Source organism: Aulonocara stuartgranti, assembly GCF_965226115.1.
Source record: "Aulonocara stuartgranti genome assembly, chromosome: 5".
Taxonomy (NCBI): Eukaryota; Metazoa; Chordata; class Actinopteri; order Cichliformes; family Cichlidae; genus Aulonocara; species Aulonocara stuartgranti.
The window spans coordinates 443,866-468,328 of NC_138943.1; the positions used below are offsets into that span (position 1 = coordinate 443,866).

At 44.0% G+C, this 24,463-nt stretch overlaps 1 protein-coding gene and 1 pseudogene across 2 annotated transcripts; both read right to left on the minus strand.

The window, feature by feature from the left end:
- Nucleotides 1-17,783: 17,783 nt before the first annotated feature.
- LOC309707384 (nuclear factor 7, brain-like) lies at nucleotides 17,784-19,878 on the minus strand (annotated as a pseudogene). Its single transcript has 2 exons — nucleotides 19,847-19,878; nucleotides 17,784-19,705 (listed from the first exon to the last, which is right to left on the minus strand). The product of its transcript is annotated as a nuclear factor 7, brain-like (transcript).
- On the minus strand, nucleotides 19,663-24,012 carry LOC309706723 (uncharacterized protein). Its single transcript, XM_082533508.1, has 2 exons — nucleotides 20,049-24,012; nucleotides 19,663-19,705 (listed from the first exon to the last, which is right to left on the minus strand). Exon 1 carries the CDS (start codon nucleotides 20,591-20,593, stop codon nucleotides 20,069-20,071), a length of 525 nt encoding a protein of 174 aa, XP_082389634.1. The 5' UTR covers nucleotides 20,594-24,012; the 3' UTR covers nucleotides 19,663-19,705; nucleotides 20,049-20,068.
- Between the last annotated feature and the right edge of the window lie 451 nt (nucleotides 24,013-24,463).

A 24,463-nucleotide genomic window follows, 5' to 3' on the forward strand; every position in this document is an offset into this window, starting at 1 on the left:
CTAGTAGAGGTAACTTTAGTACCTTTGCTCTGTTTTATGGGCTTTTACTAATGTTGTCCATCCCACGGACTAACCTCAAATCCCGTGGTGATAGAGCCTTCTCTGTGGCAGGTCCCAGACTTTGAAATAGTCTCCCCTTAAATATTAGATCTGCACAAACACTTGAGCAATTTAAATCTTTACTAAAGACACATTTCTATGCCCTGGCTTTTAACACGCTATGACCCAAGCATTTTGGTCTTATTTGAATTAGTTTAGTTATTGTTTTAATTCTTTTACTGTCCTTTTATTGTTTTTTACTGTTATTATTGTTTTACATTGTTGCTTTTTAATACCATTTTTATATTGTTAAGCACTTTGTGCAGCATCGGCTGTTTGAAATGTGCTATATAAATAAATTTGACCTTGACCTTTTATTGAGGGGGGATAAAAACTGTTTTATAAGTAGTCAAAGGAGCTTGCAAAGAAAAGCGTCTGGACTTCTTTAAGTTGCTTGAAGACGTTTCACCTCTCATCCGAGAAGCTTCTTCAGTTCTAAGGTCAAATGGTGGAGAGTCCCAGATATAAACCTAGTGGGAGTTTCCCCCCACAGAGGGACAAAAGGACCCCTGATGATCCTCTAATCGCCTGAGCCAAGGTGTGAAACTGGGCGTGGGTCCCAATCAGCCAGAGTTTCGGGTGAGTTCATTGTGAAACCTGGCCCCACCTTATCATGTGATTTCCTGAGGTCAGATGGCCCAGGATGTGAGTGGGCGTTAAGGCGTCTGGGAAGGATCTCAAAACTGGATTATAGATGGCAGAGAGTTGGTGTCGTAAACCCCGCCTCTGTTCAAAGATGGTCGCTCACAGTGGACATAGATGCTTCTTTCACTCCTCTTTCAAACCATCTGTCCTCTCTGTCCAAAATGTGAACATTGGCATCCTCGAAAGAGTGACCTTTGACCTTTAGATGCAGATGGACTGCTGAGTCTTGTCCTGTGGAGGTGGCTCTTCTGTGTTGCGCCATGCGCTTGTGAAGTGGCTGTTTGGTCTCTCCAATGTAGAGGTCTGGGCATTCCTCGCTGCACTGTACAGCAAACACCACATTGTTAAGTCTGTGTTTTGGCGTTTTGTCTTTCGGGTGAACCAGTTTGTGTCTGAGTTTTTGTGTTGCTGGGTCTGAAATGCACCGGGATGTCGTGCTCGGAGAAAACTCTCCTGAGGACTCTCCACCATTTGACCTTAGAACTGAAGAAGCTTCTCGGATGAGAGGTGAAACGTCTTCAAGCAACTTAAAGAAGTCCAGACGCTTTTCTTTGCAAGCTCCTTTGACTACGATGACCTGGATGACTAAGAAGCTTCACAGACATATTTTATAAGTAATTATCTGTTACGTCCTGTCCCCGGCTGTAACACTGCTCTCCCCTATGTAACCTAAATTATTCAAATAAAATCAGTTCCTAGGTTCATCTAAGCCTAGGCGACATTGTCAGAGTTAACCAGTAATCAGTCATTACCATGTTTTGACACATTCTTGGACTTTCTTTATTCACAATATGAGAAGCTGGGACAGGCAGGCCACAACATCCTGAACTGGTTCAGAGGAAGAAGGCTGGATGGTAAACCGTTCAGATGATGCTTTTTTAAATGCCACAGATTCTTCCTTTAACCAGAGGTGGCAGTAGTCCACACGTTTGTCACTACAGAGAAGAAGAAATGCTATGGTTCATGTTCTCTACTAAACTAAAGTGGAAGAAGTACAGGCTCTGAAAACAACATTCTTACGCAAGAGTACAAAGTTTACTTCAGCTCTAATTCTAATGACGCTCAGCTTGAACCTTCGTTACGTGGAACACAAACAGCGAAGAAGAAAGACTTTAAAACTCGGCCTGTTTGTGTTTCCCTGCCACCACAGCTGAACACAGGTACAGTCAAGGGTTCAACTGGGATTGATCAGGTGGGGAAGGTCAGGTGTAGCGGCTCAGCGTGGGTAAAAGGGGACCAGGATTTCTGTTCAGGCTGTGATCAGCTGACCTGCTGCTGCTGCTCTTCATGGACTTGCTGGACTTTTCTTCCTGTTCAAAGGGACGTTTTCCCTTCCCACTTTCGCCAAGTGCTTGGTCATAGGTGGTCATGCGATTGTTGGGCTTTCTCTGTATTAGGGTCTTTACCTTACGATATAAAGGAGCTTGTGGAGACCGCTGTTGTGATTTACATGACTCAGGTCAACAACATGTGAGCTGATGAGCCGTCACAGCTGACTCCAACCCTGCACACGTGCACTTCAGCTAGTCAGTATGTGCTGCCCTCGATGTCACCTCACACCCCAGCACAGTGACGTTTTGCTGATGTATATGACGGCAGACACAGGTGTTACACACTATGCAGCTTGTGTTTGATTACTATGTTGCTTAGAGCCGCTTTGCCTACACCTCTCTCCCGGTAGCACACACAGAGGGAACCAGTAGCATTAATGGAGCTCTCATCGACAAAATGTCAGTGCGACGTTGATTATCAGCGCTTCATTGGAGGTTTCCTCTTTAACGAGCGATGCATCAGATAGCAGGAGTATAGTTTTCCTATTGAAATGTCTTGACCAAAGCTTAACAATAGCCTCAGGCAGACCTTGTTAATCGAGGCAACATCTAAGCCAGTCTGCAGTTGTTTCTCGCTCATATTGCAAGAAACAACTCCCAAGCCAGGTTTGAATCATGTATATTTTAAGGTATGCTTGGGTGCCTAGCTGGAACCTCCCCCATGCTAACCAATCCTATCTCGCATTGTGCATGCCATGAGTCCATCTTAAACCCAGAGGTATCGACAAAAAAACAGAAGAGTTGCCAGTCGCTATCCAGTTACACTACTCGCCTCAAATGATCAAGTGCGCCTCAAATGATCTCCAAGCTACTCAGAGCTTCCCGTGTGCGTCACAGAGCGAGAAAAAGCGTTGGAGAAGCAGAGGTAAACGACGTTGTCCTAATCTCTTGCCAACAAGCATGCTACATCAGCACTACCAAACCCCTCTCTGTGTGGGTCGTGCAGAGAGCGGTAGAACGTAGGCAAAGCATACCTAAGCGATGGAGGAATTACCTCTTCATAGTGAGCAAACATATGCCTCTGCTATGTAGGAGCTACCACCACTGATACAGTGCATAGAGGCTAAGTCGGCAATACCTCACTACACTGTGTTGGATGGGACGGAGACGGAGGGTGCTATCTGTGACTGACCATGAACCTCACAGCTGCTCTGCACCCGTCCTTACTTCTATCTAACCCAGGGCTGGGGAACCTGCAGGTTTTAGATCTCACCCTGGGTCAACACACCTGAAACAATTGATGAGTTCATTCCCAGGCCTCTGGAGAACTTCGAGACATGTTGAGGAGGTCATTTAACCATTTAAATCAGCTGTGTTGGATCAAGGACACATCTAAAACCTGCAGGACACCGGCCCTCGAGACCCGGAGTTCCCCACCCCTGATCTAACCGCTCTTCTTCTCCTTTCCTCTTTCTTACATTTTTCTTCATTTGTGAGTGAACTTCTCTCTCATGATGGGAAATACAGCGTCTGGACCTTTAGCTAGCAGACTCACTGTGTGACAAGCTGCACACAAAGAGTTTGTGTGTTTGCTGAACTCTTAGAAATGCTGCATGTGAAATTACCAGACACTTGAAAAACATTACTGCCTTTATGCTCGCTGCTCTTCTGTAGTAGTTGAAGTCTGCACCATAAACACTCTTGTGGATCATTCTGGCCCACTTTAACTTCTGAGTTTAGCGATATAATTGATGCATATACGATACACCAAAAGGGTTGTCTTTAAGCGCTATTGTTTCGGAATCTGGAAGAATCTGGAAGAATAAACTTCCTCCAGATGTCTTTAACTGAACGTAACAAGCCTGTTTGACAGATTAACCAATAAAAAGTTCAGATATTTCTGCTAAAACGTGGGGAGTAAAAGTAAAAAGTTGTCAGAAAAATAAATATTCAAAGTAGAGATACCTGAAAATTGTATTCCTGCTGCACCTTGAAGTACTGTAATGTAGTACTTATACTTTGTTACGATGTTCCTCCTGTAAATCTACACTTTGCTTTTTATCCACGTCAGAAAAATGAAGTTGTTTTAAACTCTGATTAAACAGTGCATGATGTTTCCAAGGTCATCTGCATCCACATCTCTGTTACCATAAAGTTCTCACCCATCCACAATACAGTGAAATGATGCCGGCTCAAATCCTTTCCCTCCATGCTCAAACTGGGACCCATGTGACCCTTAGCAAGTCACGTGACGATGGGGCGGGTCAACAACGCTCATGACCATAAGGCGTTCAGTGGATGAACATCTTCACAAAGAAGACTTCCTGCTGCCTTCGTTCAGAACACGGATGGATGCCAGACTCCGTTTTGGTAACGATGTGGATAACGTGTGCGGGATACTCAAAGGAGAAACGAATCGTGCTCCTCGTGTTCTGGTGGTGATGGACGGATTGTGGTGACCACGTTCCTGCTTCTGCTGCACCTTCAAACAAAAGGGTTGTTGATAAACTCGATGCCAGGTTCAGACTGCACGGCATCCACCTGACTGATGGAGGCCTCTGTAACGCTGTGTGACTCCCACTCTCCTCCTGGCTCCTCCTTCTTGATGTCGTCACACAGGTGAAGAACAGCGGCATGTAATCTGTCTCTTCAATCAGCTGATGCGAGAAGCGTCCTGCAGTCTGAACCCGGCAGTGGAAAGAGTACTTCAGTGTGACCTTATGGTGGTTGTTTAGCAGGTGAAGGTCTCCGTCTCAGCGCTGCAGTCTAGGCCCAGAGACGAGGTGCTGGGCGATACCCCTCCACTGTGCCTGGTGTCCTCCAGCTCCACTAGGCCCTGCAGATATTTGATGTACCTAATGGCGGCCCGCAGCGTCTCCACCTTGCTTAGGCGCTTGTCGGCACTCTGACCTGGCAGGTGGTCTCTCAGCTTGGCGTAACCCTGGTTGACACACTTCACCCTCTGACGCTCCCGCTCATTTCGTTTCTGGATGAATGCCGGCTCAAATGGACACTCGTAGACGCTGAAGTGTCCGTGGTGGTGAAAGGGGGTCAGATAGGGCAGGATCCCAGGGCCAGGGCCCCTCAGAGGACCTCTGTAGAGGCCAAGGCCGGTAGGGTCCATGCTGGACGGGTAGAGGAGGAAGGGGACGGAGTTGGAGAGAGAGTCTGAGTGCTGCGAGATGCTGTGATCCTCAGAGAGTCCAGCAGGCGGAGACACGCCGAAGCTCAGGTTCGAAGATCGTTGTTCGATGAACGAAGGAGAGAAGGCAGAGCTCATCGTGCAACCTGGCTGAGCAGTACCTGATCCGAACTCCCAGCTGGATCAACAACAGTCTTCAAAGACCACCTCAAAGACAGTCGATCACCAGCACGCAGAGATCTGGGGAGACGCATAAAGACAAATTCAGCTTTAATCCTGAATCTTCCAACCTGAAAAGCCACACAGGTGAGTTATCTTCCTGCTGACTGACACTGCAGTTCCTCTACCATCCAGCAGAGGGTCCAGCAGTGAGTCAATCCCCATAGACTTGCATTTTAAAATGTCCAACGTTATAGCAGAAACAAACATGTTTGCAGCCTGAAACAAAAACCGTTTTGGTCTTGATGGATAATTTCATGCCGTATTAAACTTTTGTTACAGAATAAAAATAAGAGGAAGAGTTCACTATATGTTAATGACACCGTTTTATATCCTGGAGACGACTTTAACGATTCCTCTGGAGTTAATATCATGAGTCAAAGGAAAATAATACAAGTGTATGGGGAAGAATGGTTTTCTAACATACCTGGAATATGGCTTAAAATTTGCATTATTAGGGGTGTGGCCTCTTTGACTCACCTGTGTGGGTCGAACTGTGATTGGTCAAAATTAATAATGAGAAATTTGAACCTGATATTTTGAACAATATATAGGAAGTCTTGGGAAAAAAAGGATGAAAATCACATGTTCTGATTTCTGAGGACTTCTCAGATCTCAGAGGCTGAAAGGAAAAATATTTCTGACGTTCTGGATCATCAGGATTAAATTAGATATGATATGAGGAGGAGTTTGGACATAAAAACACCACGTGTGCAGTTTATCGATCTTTCAGATGTGCTCATTCATAACTTTTAGACTAAATCATGAACCTGGAGATACTTAGATACTCAAATCTGTGTTCTGCTCTGTGGGAAGAACATCTAAATCTAACACAAATCTGTTGTGTGTTGACCTTGTTTTATGATGGACTTCATGGTCACGTTGAACTTGAGCTGATGATCAAAGCCTGAGTATAAGGTATTTGTATGACTGCACATCTGGAGCAACAGCAGCTTTGTTCTTTGTGTAATTTTTGTCTTGAAATGAGGTGTTAAACACATGAGACGATCTGATGGATCAGAATCATTGAACTTCAGGTAAACTCAGGAAGGTTTTTCAGTCTTACTTAAAAAATAATTCTTCTTGCTTTTTGCTTGGTTTGGTTTTTCAAAGCCTGCTTTGGATCTAAAATAATCAAAGTCTGGAGACCACGCCCGACGGAGCCGGTCTAATCCAGAGCTGAACTCCAGCACGGAGACAGCTACTTGTTATGTTTAAAATAGTTTCCAGAGCAAGTTTACCTGTTTAAGATTTTCTTTGTAGTTTGAATTAATGTCACAGTTAAACTGGGCATCTTTAAAAGTTCAGAGCAGGTTTAAACTCTGCATCCAGGGGAACAAAAGCACCAAAACCTTCACGAAGAGTCTGCGTACGTGAACAAAGTGATGAAAAACAGGTTTTCTCCGTATTTTAAATACGTAAATTAACTTCAAGGTTTTTTTTAGTCTACATGTTGTACAAAATATTTTTTACATTCATCTTTAGTTTTAGTTTTTATTCTGACAGCAACACGAAGAACCGCTGCGCCCACGTTTAGTCCCAGTCAGTGAACGCAGCACCAGATCAGCTCACACACACACTCACTGGTTTCCAGTAACACTCTGACACCCTTTCTGGGAGGAAATGTGAGAACTTTCCTCTTAAAACTGAGATTTCTTCCAAAAAATAAAAAGTGAAAGACAATTAAAAACAAAACAGTGGAGACTACAGCTGCACACATTACAAACAGCATCATTTAAACTGCACAGTGTGTGTGTGTGTGTGTGTGTGTGTGTGTGTGTGTGTGTGTGTGTGTGTGTGTGTGTGTGTGTGTGAATGCATGATGTGATTAGTCGTGTCTTCATCTCACCTTCAGGTGCAGCTGCGCTCCTTCCTCCTCGAGCTTCACAGGAACACTGAGTGCACGATGAAAAGCTGATGCTTTACCTGCTTCTGCCTACTGAAGCCCCGCCCCCTACAGGTGTGTACAGGGTCATCAGGTAAGAGAAACTGTAGAAAACCAGCGAGCTGCGTCTAGCTTCACCTTGAGCCGATTAACTCGCAGCTCTGAGGTCGGATTAAGGTGAAACCGAACGTCGCACACTTCCTGTGTGGAAAATGTTGAATTTATCATCTTTCTCTTTTTTGGGGGGGGGATTCACTCAGGTGACGCAGGTTAAATCTGCTCGCCGCCGTCTCTTCTTTCTCTCTGGCTGAGAAACATCAAAGACAGAAATGAGTGTTTGCAGTTTCCTCTTCCTAAATCCTGCACTTCCAGATGAAAGGCGTCAGCGACACACGCCCTTCCTGTCATCACACATCTCATCACACAGCACACGCTGATGACTGTTTACACGCACACACACACACCTGTAACCTGAGCTGCTGTCTGAGAGTTTCCTGAGCCTGTGTTCACCTTCACATGAACGTCTCTGATTGTTCATCACACAGAGACCTGTTACCTGTGAGCCGTCAGACTCACCTGAGACGTCTGTGTTCGTCCGAGTTTGGCCACGACTGGAGAGCAGAAGTTTCTGACTCGATGATCTGACGGTTCCAGATCTGAAGGATCTGCGAGCACAATCAGCTCGATAAGTTCTCTGGTGAAGAAAGCAACTGTCTGAGGAGACACTGAGCGTCCTGTGTGAAAGCAGAGAAGACAACAGTGTCCCACGAATGAAGAAGCCATGAACGTGACCGACAGGTCTGAACCTTAAACTACAGCTGAGGCAGAAATCTCTCAGAATAACGATCATGAGCTTTACTAAAATACAGTTTTATTTACAAGGCACCAAAAAGACTGACCGGGAGAGTCTGTGCCAGGGTGCTGGAAAGACGAGTTTGTCTTTTAGCCAAACCTCGGATACCGAAGGAACAATGCGGTTTTCGTCGCGGTCGTAGAACACTGGATCAGCTCTTTAACCTCTCGAGGAGTTTGCCCAAGCAATCTACATGTGTTCTGTGGACTTGGAGAAGGCATTCGACCGCATCCCTCTGAGTGTCCTGTGGGAGGCGCTCTGGCAGTATGGGGTGTTTGGCCCATTGCTACGGGCCATTTGATCCTCATACAACCGTTGCAAGAGCTCGGTCTGCAGAGCCGGCAGTTCAATTCAATTCCACCACTTAGCATCAGCTTTCACCAGGGTGGGGAATCTCATCTCTGCTTTTTGCAGATGATGTGGTTCTTTTGGCTTCGTGAGGTGATGCTGGAACGGTTCGCAGCCGAGTGTTCGCAGCTAAGTCACAAATAAAACAGGTGTGTGTCACATCAACGATGAAAAATTAAAGCTGCTGCACATGCAGAGACGTGATGAAGATTTCACCAGACCTCTATCAGCTGCTCTATTATTACGGCGTGCACACACACACACACACACACACACACACACACACACACACACACACACACACACACACACACACACACACACACACACACACACACACACACACACACACACACACACATCCCCTCTGATGAGCACTCCGGTTGAACTGAAGCCACTAAGCAAACACGAGTCCAGAAAACAGAGGATATTTCAAAAGTCCCTCCCATCTCCTTTTCCTACGGCGAGCTGGGATCCAAACAAGCGTACACTGTCTCCTCGTAGTGTGACCTCAGGTATCCGCTGTGCTGGAACTACAACATGCATAAGGTGAACAGCAAAATGAAACACATTTTGTAGTTGAACAGCTGCTGTGACATACTATAAACGTATCAGCTGAGGTGGCAACGTACAGAGATTCTGTAAGTACACATTCTGATATTTGTTGTAAATGAGCCACGACAGACCAGACGACCTTTTTATGCTTTTCAGCATAATTTTCACTTTTATTTACGGTTCACATGTTCGGCTGCAGCTCTACAGACCAACACATGCACCGCAACAACAACAACAACAATCAGGACCTTTTATGTCGGCGAGGCGTGATCGCAGATGCCGTGCAGGTGCATCTGCCTCCCCTGCACCAGCACCGCAGACCACGCCCGCCACGCTTGTGTTAAAAAACACTGCAGTAAAAACTGATTCAACTGTTTTAGTCAACTAAAAGTGAAAAAGCAAATTTACTCTGAAATGTACTCAAAGTAAGAAAGTAAAAAGTATCTCCTTGAAGAGTCCACCCTCATTTACATGCACGGGTAAAAAGACCTTCTGCTATGTTAATATAACACAAAAGTAATATTAGTGTGGATCTGTTATTTCACACACAAACTAACCTGTTTTCATGCAACATTTGAACAACACAACGTTAGTATACTTGTGCGTTTTGCAGGACGTTTCACAATACAAAAATACAGAATTTATCAAAATCCATCACCAACAGATGCAGTATGTCATTACAAATTATGACACTGCATGTAATCTTTAATCTGCAGTTCATCTTTTCTTACACCTTTCTCCATCTCTGAGTGAAATAAGCAGCTGGACCTTTATCAGTAACACACTGTGACACAAACTGCACATAAGCAGTTTGTGTGTTTGCTGAAGCTTCGCCTCGTCCACCCCAGCTGTGAAACTCAGAAACCAGTCTTGTTATCATCTATCGTCCACCTGGGCCTTACACAGAGTTTCTGTCTGATTTCTCAGACCTTTTATCTGATTTAGTTCTGAGCTCAGATAAAATAATTATTGTGGGTGATTTTAACATCCATGTAGATGCTAAAAATGACAGCCTCAACATGGCATTTAATCTGTTATTAGACTCAATTGGCTTCTCTCAAATCCATGGTGGTGTTATGGCCGGGAGGCCGGACCAGGAGAATGAACTAAATGCAGACACAGATGGAGGCACTGGTTATACATGAGAGGTTTTTTTACAGACTGTGATATATTTAGAATATCAACCATGGACTGTGAACTGGAGCATAAACGGAGAGCTATGAGGCAGTTTTAAAGTACCAGGTATATGTAATTATTTTGCTATTAGAGACCTGAAGTGTTCGTTCCCAACCATGTGGCTCAAGTTTTAGCTCCGTTGTGGTCTCTAATGAACTATTGTAGTATTTCCCTCACTCTCTGGGCTGCTATCCTTTCCCCAGGCTGCGGTTCATCCCAATAGCAGACGAAGCTGCGCGCTATTCAATGTTCCCCACTGCCATGTCCACAGAAAAGCCACATTTCTGCAGCTCGAGTAAAGGCCTGAGGACAGAAGCGATTCACGGTTAAGGAGGTTTGAAATATATTATAAGAAAGAGTTGTCTTCCTTTCTCTCTACAGACCGAATATTAGAATGTTGTTTCCTGTTGAGTGGGACTCCAGGTCCGTCAGCTTTGACCGTAGAACTTCATGCTGCTCCAGGCAAGTAGTTAATGCCTCAATAGCCTCTGCCGACAATTCCTCCATTCACCCTAATCGTTTCCACTTCAGCTACATGGTCAGACAAGCTCAGCATGTCTCTCACAAGCGTATCGAGTTTGGAGTTGATCTTGTGACCCAGGTGGTGAATTTCTTATCTTAATCGGTCATTCTCCTTTTTCGGATCTGTTTATAATTCATTACTGGCCTCGTTATATCTGTTGACTTACTGGTTCCTCCAGTGCTCTGTTGCTCTGTACTTTGTCATTGTCACGGTCCGGTGTGTGGGAATGGAAAGAGAGGACCAAAACAAAGGATGAATGGGGCGGAGTCTGAAACAAGTGTTCAGGAGGGCAGCCACGTGGTCAGCAGCATCACTACAGCTTATCTGGGAGGCCAGCAGCAGTGCCAGCGACGATCCACTGTAGACCAGTTGAGGTTGCCGGTGGTGCAGCTTGGCGCAGACCTCTGGCTTAGACAGAGCAGGACCAGCAGGTGCAGAAACCTACGCTGGGCTGTGCATGGATCACAGCAGGCTCAGGTGGCTCTAGCTGGGGGTGCGCGTAGCTTGCAGCAAGCACTGGATGCTGCAGATGGAGCTCAGGTTGAGGACTGGGTCTTCCGTCCCTTGAAACCATTACAGGTGGAGGAACTGGCCGAACCTGAAGGTACAGGTGCAGGGACGTGTTGGGTCCTGGCCGCTCTCAACCTAGGAGCAGGGACAGGCGAAGGAGCTAGCTGGACACCAGCTATCGCCACCCGAGGAACAGGTATGGGTGCAGGAGTGGACCAGGTCTCAGCTGCCCTGGGAGCAGGCACAGGAGCAGGTGACAGCTGGATACTAGCTGCCCCAATGACAGAGCTAGACTGAAAACACACACGAGAAGTCGATGATGACGAGCCAAGGAACTGTGGGAAACTGAGGGTTTAATAGACTGGATAATGATGATGAATGGAAACAGGTGGGAACACAGCTGAACTAGATCTGACTAATGACACAGGAAGTAGAACTAAACACAACACATACAGACAGATGACTAACACAATAAAACAGGAAACATACATGGGAACTAAACAGTGACAAAGTCCAACTGAAAAGCTTTGAAGCCAGATAACACACACCAGTGAGTTAAACGGCAGGAATGTCTTAAAGACATAAAGACCTGGATGGCCGCTAACTTTCTGCTTCTTAATTCAGATCAAACTGAGGTTATTGTACTCGGCCCTGAAAAGCTTAGAAATATGGTATCTAACCAGATTCTTACTCTGGATGGCATTACCTTGGCCTCCAGTAACACTGTGAGGAACCTTGGAGTCATTTTTGACCAGGACATGTCCTTCAACGCACATATTGAAGGACATGAAAAGGACATATTGAAGGACAAGGAAATTTCAATGCAGATAAGTATATTAATGACGTAAAAGAAATTCACTGGACTGACATCTGCCTCGAGAATGACCCTGATAGGGCATTATCTATGTTTATTGAAAACTTTTGCTACCTGGCTGATAAACATGCCCCCTTAAAAAGATTTACTGTTAAAAAGAACTATGCACCTTGGTTAGATAACGAACTTAAGGTTGCAATGTCAGAGAGGGATATAGCAAAAGCAAAAGCACATAAGTCTATCAGTCCACAAGAGTGGGCAAGATATCGCGAGTTAAGAAATCAAGTAACTAAATTTAATAGGCGTAAAAAGAAAGAATATTATCAACTTAAGCTCAAAGAGGCCAATAAGGACAGCAAAAAGGTGTGGAAAGTTTTAAATAATATAATGGGTCGAGATCTTGCTCCGGTGATGCCTCACATCCACACGGGTGGTACGTTTATAAGTAAAGCCAAGGATATTGCCAATTATTTTGTGAATTATTACAGCAATAAAATAACAAATTTAAAATCTAATATGAGCAAAGGCGATCCCACCTTATCATGTCGTCTTATACAGGATGTTATCATGAATAATAAACTATGCCAATTTAAGTTTGAGGCAGTGAACGTGCAGATGGTAGAGCGCTTATTGACATCACTTCCTGACGATACATCCTCCGGTTCTGATAACATAGACAGTAAACTGCTCAAAGTTGCAGCCAAGTTTGTGTCCCTTCCTATATGTCACATATTTAATAAATCTCTGGCATGCAGCTTATTTCCATCGCAGTGGAAAGAATCGAAAATAATTCCGATTCCTAAAAACAAGAATGACATTTTTAATGGTGTCAACAGCAGACCTATCAGTCTGCTACCCATTTTAAGTAAAATTATGGAGAGGATTGTCTACGAACAAATTCAACATTATCTAATAGAAAATCAGTTACTCACTCAGTTTCAACATGCCTACAAACCTGGTTATTCCACCAGTTCAGCTCTCATTCACATGACAGATAACTGGTACAAATACCTAGATAAAGGGAATTTGGCCGGGGTGGTATTTCTGGATTTTAGTGCTGCATTTGATTTAATAAATCATGATCTACTGATAGATAAACTAAAATGTTATGGATTTTCACCAGCTGCTTTGTGCTGGATGGAAAGTTATCTGTCTGGAAGAAGGCAAAAGGTTTATTATAATGGTTATTTCTCGGAGGGCCGCGAAATGAACTGTGGTCTACCCCAAGGCAGCTGCCTCGGTCCACTTCTCTACTCAGTTTTTACAAATTATTTGCCGTATGTCCTGGATAAATCTCATCTTGTAATGTACGCTGATGATTCCACCATGTTTTATTCAGCCAGTAGCCACTCTGAATTGACAAGCGTATTACAACTAGATTTGCTGAACGTGTTTGATTGGATAAGTAAAAACAACATGATTATAAATGTGACTAAATCCAAATCCATGTTAATAGGAAGTAGAGCACGTTTAATCAACAGTCCACGACTAAACCTTTCCATAGCTGGATCGGCATTAGAACAGGTCACCCAGATTAAATTACTTGGTGTTACCATAAACCACCACCTTTCATGGTCTCAGCACATCAATTCTGTTATTAAGAAAATGGGACAGGGCATAGCTATAGCTAGGAAATGCTCCTTTTATATTACTTCTTCAGTTATGAAAGATGTCATTAACGCATTAGTATTATCTCATCTAGAGTACTGCTCAATCATCTGGTCTGCAGCTAATAAGACAGATCTGAATAGACTTCAGTTAGTCCAAAATAGGGCGGCCAGATTAGTGTTAAGGTGTTCATACTATACAAGTATTGACAAAATGCATGATAAACTTTCTTGGCTTTCTGTACAAGCTAAATTATACTATGGCTTACTTGTATTTTTAAAGAAAACAATACTGTTAAACACACCACACTTTTTTTGTGCTCAGTTGCAGTATCCAGATGAAATTCATAATCATGCCACACGATTCTCAACCAACCACAATTTAGTAATTCCTCGTGTTAAAAGTAACTTTTTGAAAAACTCTGTTATATTCAGAGCATCGTTTCAGTGGAATAAGTTGCCTGAGGCAATAAGAGAATTGGCTTCAATTCATAATTTTAAAAATTACTTAAAAGCCTATTTAGGCAGTTTTTAATGTATTTGTAAAAATTGTAGAGGGTAATATCACTTGTAATGGAAATTGTGTATTTTGTTTGAGTGTTTTGTTTTGGTTTTCTGCTTTTATATAATTTTTAATATTCACATGTTTACATTTCAGTATTGTAAAACTTTACTGTAGATCTAATTGTTGTAACATTTTATTTGGAGATATTTGATGGCTTGGGCCCCAGGAATACTAGCAACCACTGTTGTGGAAGCTAATGGGGTTCCTTATAAATAAACAAATAAACAAATATTAAACAAATATGTAAGACTGCTTTCTTCCATTTGTGCAACATCTCTAAAATTAGAAATATCCTGTCTCAGAGTGACGCTGAAACACTAGTTCATGCATTTATTACTTCCAGGCTGGACGACTGTAATTCATTATTATCAGGAAGTCCTAAAAACTCCCTGAAAAGCCTTCAGCTGATCCAAAATGCTGCAGCAAGAGTCCTGACAGGGACTAGAAAGAGAGAGCAGATTTCTTTTTTTTTTCCCTTCCCTTCATTGGCTTCCAACCAATCACAGCAGATGGCCCCGCCCCTCCCTGAGCCTGGTTCTGCCAGAGGTTTCTTCCTGTTAAAAGGGAGTTCTTCCTTACCACCTTTGCCAAAGTACTCATAGGGAGTCATATGATTGAATAATACATACTTTCTGTATGTATTATTTTAGGGTCTACCTTACAATATAAAGCTTCTTGAGGCGACTGGTGTTGTGATTTGGCGCTGTATAAATAAAATTCAATTGAGTTGAATCGAACTGGAAAGTGATCTTGAGCAAGTCTGTTCACTTCAACAACAAAGCCAGAAACCCCAAACAGAGTTTTGATTCATTTTAAAGCCTGACGCTGAGCCTTGTTCACTCCAGCTATTGTCCACCTGGGCCTCACAGGTTCTTTACCTAATAACCTTTTAACTTGATCGTTTTTAAATTACCTCCACCAAGGTGGTTTTGTTTTTGGTGGTGTTTGCATGTCATTCTCTCTACACACAATAGCCAGAAAAGTTTAAAATAAACAGTGATAAAACTGTAGGGCTGTTTTCAAGGTTTCAGTTAAACTCCAAATACAGGACTCGGGAAGTAACTTAAAAGCAGCTTTATTGCTGAAACTCAAGTAATTACAACAGGAAAACATGTAAAATTAGGAATAACAGAAAAACGTAATGGCATGAGCAATACACCAAGGAGACACACAGCTCTCTATTTACAACTGTTCTTTGTAGGTGTGTAAACCTTCCTGTAGGCTCCCAAAAATATCATTCTGTTCATCTGGACCTGACATTTTCAGTGGGAGAAGCGTTTCATCATCATCATCATCATCAAGTGACTTCTTCAGTCTCAGCTGACTGCAGGTTTCCAACCTTATAAACAGGACATTTGCATGATAACTGAAACCATCAGAATCAGAATCAGAAACTTTATTGTCATTGTCATGAGAACAACGAAATTAAGAATGGTCCCCGATCATTGCATCATCCCTAGCAATATCAAAATATAAATAAAACAATAAAATTCAATAAATAAAATAGATAGAATACTTAAAATACTAATAAGATATAACAGTAAAACATTCACATACATTCCCACACACATGCTTCAGACCGTGCATAGATTAACACAAGAGTGGCGTGATGGACATTTTTTTGTAGTATTCAGATGTGTTATTGCAGTTGGATAACAGCTGTGTTTGAGTCTATTAGTCCTTGCTCTGATTGCCCTGTACCGTCTGCCTGAGGGCAACAGTTCGAACAGGGAGTGGCCAGGATGTGAGGTGTCTTTTATGATGTTTTGGGCCTTTTTAAAACAGTGGGCGTTGTGTAGAACTTCCAGTGTGGGGAGAGGGCAGCCAGTGATCTTTTGGGCGGTGTTAATGATCCCTTGGAGTGCTTTCCTCTGAGCCCCTGTGCAGCTAGTGTACCAGATGCATATGCAGTAAGTTAGAACACTCTCAATGGTGGCTCTGTAGAAGGACACCAGCAGTCTCTGTGTGATGTTATTCCTCCTGAGAATTCTCAGGAAGTACAGTCTCTGTTGGGCCTTTTTCAGCAGCTCGGAGGTGTTCACACTCCAGGAAAGGTTCTCCTCTATATTGACTCCCAGGAAGCGGAAGCTTGCCACCCTTTCTACACAGTCCCCATTTATGAATAGTGGTTGGATCTCTGCCTTTTTCCTTCTGAAGTCTATTATGAGTTCTTTGGTTTTTGAAGTGTTGAGGAGGAGGTTATTGGCCTTACACCATGACGTCAGCTGCTCCACCTCGTCTCTGTACGTAGACTCGTCTCCCTTGGAAATGAGCCCCACCACTGTGGTGTCATCTGCAAATTTCACAAAGATGTTGCTGTGGTGGTGAGGAGTGCAGTCGTGTGTGTAGAGAGAGTAGAGCAGTGGACTGAGCACACAGCCCTGGGGTGAGCCAGTGCTGAGACTCAGGGCTGAGGATGTGTGATGGCCAACTCTGACTCTCTGTCTACGGCCCGAGAGGAAGCTGTTGATCCACATGCAGGTGCTGTATGGAAGCCCCAGGTCTTGTAGCTTGGCCACCAGTTTGTGTGGAAGGATGGTGTTAAAAGCTGAGCAGTAATCCACGAAGAGCATCCGCACATAGCTACCATGCTCTTCCAGGTGAGTTAATGCAGCATGGAGTGCTGTGGCTACAGCGTCTTCCGTGGATCGGTTTGCTCTGTAGGCAAACTGGTGTGGATCCAGGCTGCGGGGCAGGGCTGCTGTGATGTGTCTGCGGACCAGCTTCTCAAAGCATTTCATTACCACTGGGGTGAGTGCCACCGGTCTGTAGTCATTCAGGCCGGTGATGTGGGGCTTCTTAGGCAAGGGGACTATGGTGGAGGACTTCAGGCAGAGTGGGACAGTCGCCTGTGCGAGGGATTTGTTGAAAATCCTGGTGAAGATCCCAGCCAGCTGTCCTGCACAATCCCTCATGGGCCGTGAGGTCAGTTTTCATGATCATTAACATGCAAATGTGCATGTTAATGATCATGAAATATGCAAACTTTGCAAATATGCAAAATCTGTAGGGATGGGTATCGTTTAGGTTTTATCTGATACTGGTGCCAAACCGGTACTTTTGAAACTGTGCCGGTGCTTAAAGAATGGAGAACACAAAATGGGTCCAAAAATCTCTCATGTTCAGCTGTTTTTTTGTAAAAAGATAACAATGTTAGCCTTTTCTGCAGCTATGGGGCATATATGGTATCACTCTTGGCTGGAAGCAGTGCTTAAACAATGGAAAAAACACAAACTTTGTCCAAAAACCTCTCATGTTCAGCTGTTTTCCACTTTTTCTTTGGTCATTTTAGCCTTTTTGTCCAGGGTGAAGGGAGTATCTGCCATCAAACAAGAAGACAGCCGCATGTAGCTATGATGATGTTTGCTAGTTCACCTTACATGCATTAATGTAATAACGTGGTTAGCCTACTCAACGTAAATTACACACGAACAACATGAAGCTACTCACGCAGAGAAGAACGGCTGCTGCTGCATCATCATCCTCATCATTTCTGCTACACTGGCAGGGCTAGGGGCCAGGACTCTCCTCCTCGTGTTTTTGGGGGATGTTGCTAACTCCGGGTCGATAACAGGCACCACACCCGCAGTAGATGTGCTCGGTGTGAGGTCTCGCAGCAAGCTATCAAATACGGCGCATTTCTCGGCTTTAAAAAAACACTATGCGTCGCCAGGTGTTTCATCGGATTTGAGGTGTTACCTCCTTTGACAGTATCACAGTATCAGCTTAAAGCACTTGTTGCTGCTGAGTTTGCATCTTTTGCTGTGAAGTACAGCCAGACTTTGACCGCTTCGCCTTGGATATTTTTAATCTGTAGCTCTGCTCTAAAAGAACGTACGTACCTGGCCCCGCCTACTATCCTCGGAAACGTAAAACGATTGGCTAGAATCTAAAGTGTATCACAGCTCAGGAAAATAAAGCACCGAAATAAAGCACCGAAATGAGCGCTGCTTTTCAGTCTGGTTACTACCGTTTATGTCAGAACCGGCACCGGTACCCATCCCTAAAAATCAGTTTATCAAATAAAATCAGCTGTTGATCAGCTCAGTGTGACTGACAGATGATCAGAGGTGCAGAGCAGCCAGTAAAAGAGTAGATAAGCGCTGCAGCATCTACATCACAAAAGGAGACCAGACCCTCCTCACAAACACCCCCACCTTCTCAGGACCGGGCTGAAGAGAGAGAGGGACTGGAGGGCTAGCATTGGCTTCATACTTAATTCCATTTCTCAGCCACACAGTCCAGAAACCGTGTCGAGGACTCACTGTGAGTTGACCCTTCCTGTTGATCGACTCTGTGGCCACTCCTAGGTCCCAGTCAGTCTTTCCTTTAACCTGAACCTCAAAGTAAAATCTGCCTGAAGAGAAACTCTGCTCTCCTTAAACATTAAACACTGAGAAAATCTCTCTGGGTTGTCTGGAAGATTTTTCTTCACATTACTGTGATACACTTGTTTTCCATCATCAGACAGGATGAGTTTAGGATGAGCTGTATCAGGATCCAGAGTCACATCCACCTCATGCTGCTGGACCCTCTTCAGCTCTGCAGCCTCAACCAGCTTCTTCTTCATGAGTTTCCTGAGTGTCTCCTCCAGCTGAGCCACAGCTCTCCCCACAGTCCCCTCATATGATGGTGGACGGACTCTGACCTCTGTCCAGTCCTTGGTGGGTGGAGCAGCTTTCAGGGACGAAAAGCTTTGGAGGAGGTGGAGGTGGTCTTCAGAGTGTGAGAGCTGCTCCACCTCAGAGCTTCTCTTCATCAGCTCAGAGATTTCCTGTTCCAGATCTTTGATGAGACCTTCAGCCTGTTTCTCTGTAGTTTCCTGTTTGTCTTCGATCTCCTTCATGAGCTCCTTCAGGCGTCTCTCAGACTCCTTCAGAGCCCTGAGGACCTGAACACCTTCTGCTTTCTGTCTGTCTGCAGCATCTTTACTCATCTTCACTGACTATTTGATCTCCATAATCTTCAGTCATCTCTTCTGGATCATCTGCTGAATCTCAGCCTCTGTCTTCTCCAGCTCTGCCTTCTTTCCTTCATATTCTTCTCTCAGAGGAACAAACTCGTGGTTCTTGTGGTCTAAAACAGAGCAGAGCACACAGACACGTGTCTGGTCGGTCTAACCCTAACCCAGGTCAGACACACCAGGCAGGACTTCGGCGCCTTCAGTCTGGGTCCAGTGCAGACGTCACAGGGTCTTCTCCTGGTTTGGCAGCTTGTTGCTCTGAGCTGCTGCTGCTGGCTTTCTGCTGAGCTTCACGTCTGAACTGAGCAACCATCTCAGAGATTAATGTGTTGACCCTTAACCGAGGTCTAGTGCAGAAAGTCTCTTTACTCATGGGACACTGACACCTCTGACTCATGTCCCAGTGCTGAGTGATGCAGTTTTTGCAGACGTTGTGTCCACATGGTGTAGAGACTGGATCAGTGAACACATCCAGACAGATGGAGCACAGAAACTGATCGCAGATAGCTGACAGCAGGCGTGTCTGCACTCTGAGGGAGAAAAAAATAAATTTTTTATTACATTAAAAAAAAAAAGTTTTACATTACATTTAGATTACATTTTTAAAAAGACAGAAAAAGGTGTCAGTTTTGAACTCTTTACATGTGTTTCTCAGTAGTAGATATTACTACACTTTCTGGGTAGTGTAATAGAAAATTTCCATTATTCTCATTTGAAGTATTTAAGTGCTTATGCATATGCTTGGTTGTGACACTGTAATAGACTGTTCAGTGAACGTTTCTAAAAGTAGATGAACTTATTTCAGGCTCAGCAGTTGGAGAAGACGACTCCCTTTGCAGGTGCTGATAATGCCAAGGGCACAAAACAGCATACCCGCTGTTCTGTTAGGTTTCCTAGCGAGGCGCGTGATGTGTGGTGATCAGTTTGTAAATTCCTCCCTCTTCCTTGGAATGCATAAAGGACTGGGAGCACCACTCCTGTTTCAGAGCTCGCATGACTGAACTGTGATGTTTGATGCCTGGGAGCTTGAGGGTCCTGCGCAGTATCTTAGCTGTTCCCAGGACTGCGCTCTTCTGGACAGAGATCTCCGATGTTGTTCCCGGGATCTGCTGGAGCCACTCGCCTAGCTTGGGAGTCACCGCACCTAGTGCTCCGATTACCACGGGGACCACCGTTACCTTCACCCTCCACATCCTCTCGAGCTCTTCTCTGAGCCCTTGGTATTTCTCCAGCTTCTCGTGTTCCTTCTTCCTGATATTGCTGTCATTCGGAACCGCTACATCGATCACTACGGCCGTCTTCTTCTGTTTGTCTACCACCACTATGTCCGGTTGGTTAGCCACCACCATTTTGTCCGTCTGTATCTGGAAGTCCCACAGGATCTTAGCTCGGTCATTCTCCACCACCCTTGGGGGCATCTCCCATTTTGACCTCGGGACTTCCAGGTTATACTCGGCACAGATGTTCCTGTACACTATGCCGGCCACTTGGTTATGGTCTATTTGGTAAAGTAAATTGAAGTAAATCTGTTGGGCATCTTTCTTCGCCTTTAGACAATAATTCTGATGCAAAAGAGCCGAACGGGACAGGCAAAAAAACAAACCAAAAACAAAAACCAAAGATAGCGGAGGGCGTTACACAGCAGCTGTTTTGTTTGACAGCCCTATTAAAGATTAACATCAGTCTGCACAGGATGATCTGATATCCTCGTGTTGGTGTTGTTCCCACATCATCATGAAAATGTTGTTCCAGGATCAACATTGCAACTGACCAATCACATTGTTGTGACGTTATTCTTTTGCACGCCAAGCCATTCGTGCATTTATGAAATTCCAATGTTGCAAGGACAATATCAGTTCTGCTTACTGTTTATTAAAGGGTCAGGGTCCGTTGATTGGCGGACAGAGGCGGTTTTTCCCGAAGTCGCAAAAGTATGACGTCACAACATTCTGATTGGTCACTTGCAATGTTGATCCTGGAACAACATTTAGTATGATGATGTGGGAACAACACCAGCACGAGGATATCAGATCGTGCGTCTGCACGCGCTCCAGAGAGCTTTTCTTCACATTCTTTAATTCTCACTCGCTTTTGCAACTTTGTACTTTTGTGTTACTCGCAGCAACGACTCCACTTCATTGTTAGTCCATTTGAAAAACTCGCTGCTTTTCCTGCGACGTTTCAAAGAGCAGGAAAGTAAATAAGCGGCAGACAGAAATGAGGCAGGCGCATGCGCAGCACTGGAACGTCAGCGTTTGCAGCTGTTTCAGTGTGGACGCACAACTCTGTGAAAATGACTGAAAACGCTTGTGTGGACGCGGAGCCGTGGACGTAGCTATGGCTAAGCTCTCCTGCCTGTGCTCTGGGTTTCTGCACTTGGGTTCGGTTCTGGTACTGAATACTAGAACTAGCACTGTTAACAGAAGAGTTATTAAGGGCAAACCTTTCCTGGGTGTCTTAGCTAGTGATCAGCTCCAGATAAACACCATGGAGGAACCATACGAGAACATGTCATATTACTTTATGCTGTATGTCTAAAATGTGAGGATATTATCCAGTAATATTACAATCATGTAAAATATAATTGTAGTATTGGCGTTACAACAGACGGACGACGTGTCCAGGATGTGCCCTGGCTCTCACCCAGCATCTTCTGGGACCCTGAATCTAAACAGCATTGAAGAAAACTGATGATGAAGATTGAGTTAAATAAAGGGTGGTGCAAACTTAACTTCCTGTTTTTAAGTTCATGATAAAAATCAAAAGTCTGAGAAACACTGATCCTTAAAGAAGAACAGCTCTGCTAACAAAACTCTGGCCATTAAGCGACAAATACATCACAAATCTTCGTACTGCATCACAATAAAGGCCTCGAGTTCTATTGTTGTTATTGTGAAAGACTGGATAATCATCAGTGTTCAAATTCTGAGCACTAAATCACTGTGACTTTTACCTTCCACAATAATGATTCAACACAATAAAACACAGCTCAGCTTTTATTTTGAAGCTGGGTTTTGGAGAGCTGGATGTAAATGTGTCTCCAAAGCTCTCAGCTTAGCTTCTGTAGTTTAAATGTGGCTGTAAATAAAATGCAAACATCAGCCATGACGGAAACGCCACTGTGAGCTACACGATGGTTCTCTGTGTGAAAGGACTGACAGTCTCTGATTCACGGGTCTGTCTTTGAGTCTGTTGCTGCTCCGTAACGCTCTCTGTGACAAAGCTTCCTCTCTTTGTGCTCTTCCATGTCTTTATATATGTTGGTGCCACAGTGGAGAATGTTCTTCTAACATGCACGATGTTTGCAGCGTTTTCATTTACAGCTGTAAAGTAACACAACACTCACTGCAGCCTGAACGTCACATGACCACCGGGCAAGTAAGCAGAGTAGGGAGGAAGGGCGTGCATGAGAGGTGTCTGCACAGACATGTCTACTTTCTGATGAACGGGGCCATGCACTACACCAGCAGGAGACAAACCGGTCATGCTGGTATCGATCCAGTACCAGTGGATTCAATATTTGGATTGATCAGGTCACTCCTGATCAGTGCCGCAGTGAGACAGTTTCAAACAGCAGATGTTTCTACAGCGGATCTGTGGCTAAATGAGCCCATTTGTATTGAACCAATGTGACTGTGACGAGTCAGCATGAAGTGATCTGAGTCATCAGAAACAGGAAGTGTGATGCACTCAGCACTGCTGCTGAGAGAAACCTGATGGACTCTGGTGAATCCTCTCTTAGACCCTAACAGGACTCGACTGCAGCTCTGCTGCTGCGCTCTCACTTTCACTTTCTTTAGTAACATGACCTCTGACTTCACATTTTTCAGGCGTTGCTCCGCCTCTACCTGCAGCTGTTTGTCTGGTTTTGCTGCCTCTTCCTTTGCAGCAATCAGCTGGTTTATACACACAGTAATGACGGCCTCAGGTGAGAAACTCACCTGGATTTCCAGCAGACTGAAAGTTTCTGGTGGCCACTGATGGAGGTCACAGGTCTGAGCTGAAATGATGCTTTAAATCAGCGGTCCCCAACCCCCGGGCCTCGGACCAGTACCGGTCCGTGAGTCGTTTGGTACCGGGCCGCGAGAGTTGAGGCTCAGGTGTGAAATGTGTGGTTTTCAGGGTTTTTATCGGTTTTCAGCGTTATTTTGTTATCGTTTTTATCGTTAACTCGGTTTTCCTGGGTCTTTTCACGTGTGTTATGAATACATTTTGCTTTTTTTCCTGTACCAGTACTGGTTTTATTTTGTTGTATTTATCCGCGACACCTTAAAGGCCGGTCTGTGAAAATATTGTCGGGCATAAACCGGTCCGTAGCGCAAAAAGGTTGGAGACTGCTGCTTTAAATAAAATATGTTAGAAATGAATTCTTTAAAGCTCTGAGTTTTTGTACTTCCAGCCTGTTCGACCTCTTTAGTTTGCTGTAAACCACAGACTTCACTACGTTTGTGGGAAACCATCACAGCACTGAATGGTTGCCAACTGTTTGACCATCAAATAAGGCCACCTCTGGCATGCCGAAGCACAACGCACAGCCAGCTGGACATAGTTTAAACATGTGCTGTATGTTCATTTCTTTTAACAAAAATGCAGTAAAATTTTGGTATTAATTTCAATCAATACCTCATCTAAAACAAAGACCAGGACAAAATCACAGTAAAATTAGATTTTGGGGCCATCTGTTGGTCAGAAAGTGGCATTGCAACATACGGGACATTTTGCTCGGTATGATGGATGTCGCGGCTCGAACAGGACAGAAACGTAACGTAAAATAATGAAATTGACCTCCTACATGTGTAAAAATATGTACTTAATATGATCAGTAATGTTATTGTTCGATTAATCGGGCTTACAATAGTAGAAAACTACTATTACTTGGGTTAATTATGTAATTGTATATAACGGTTCTTGTACATTTAAGCCATAATATATTTAATAAAATTGATATAAAACAAGTGTGTAACTGATTATTTGGTTTATAATAAACTCCCATCTGCTGTTCATCTTTGACTACATTAAATGTAATGTTGATTTATGTCTTTCAAAACATCCATAAAATGTTGTTGTAATTATTCTGTTAATTGCAGATCTTGTCAAGTACAAAGAGACTGATAAGAAACGAGTCCACAAACAAATCACGTGTTCTTGGATGCAAACACTGAGAAGTCCACGTACTTTGTAAAGTGCTGTAAAAGAGGAGCACAACATTTTTATTTGGCATATTTGTCCTTGAAAACATTTTTAGACATTAAAAAAATCTAATGTTGCTATAAGACCACCTCAAGATT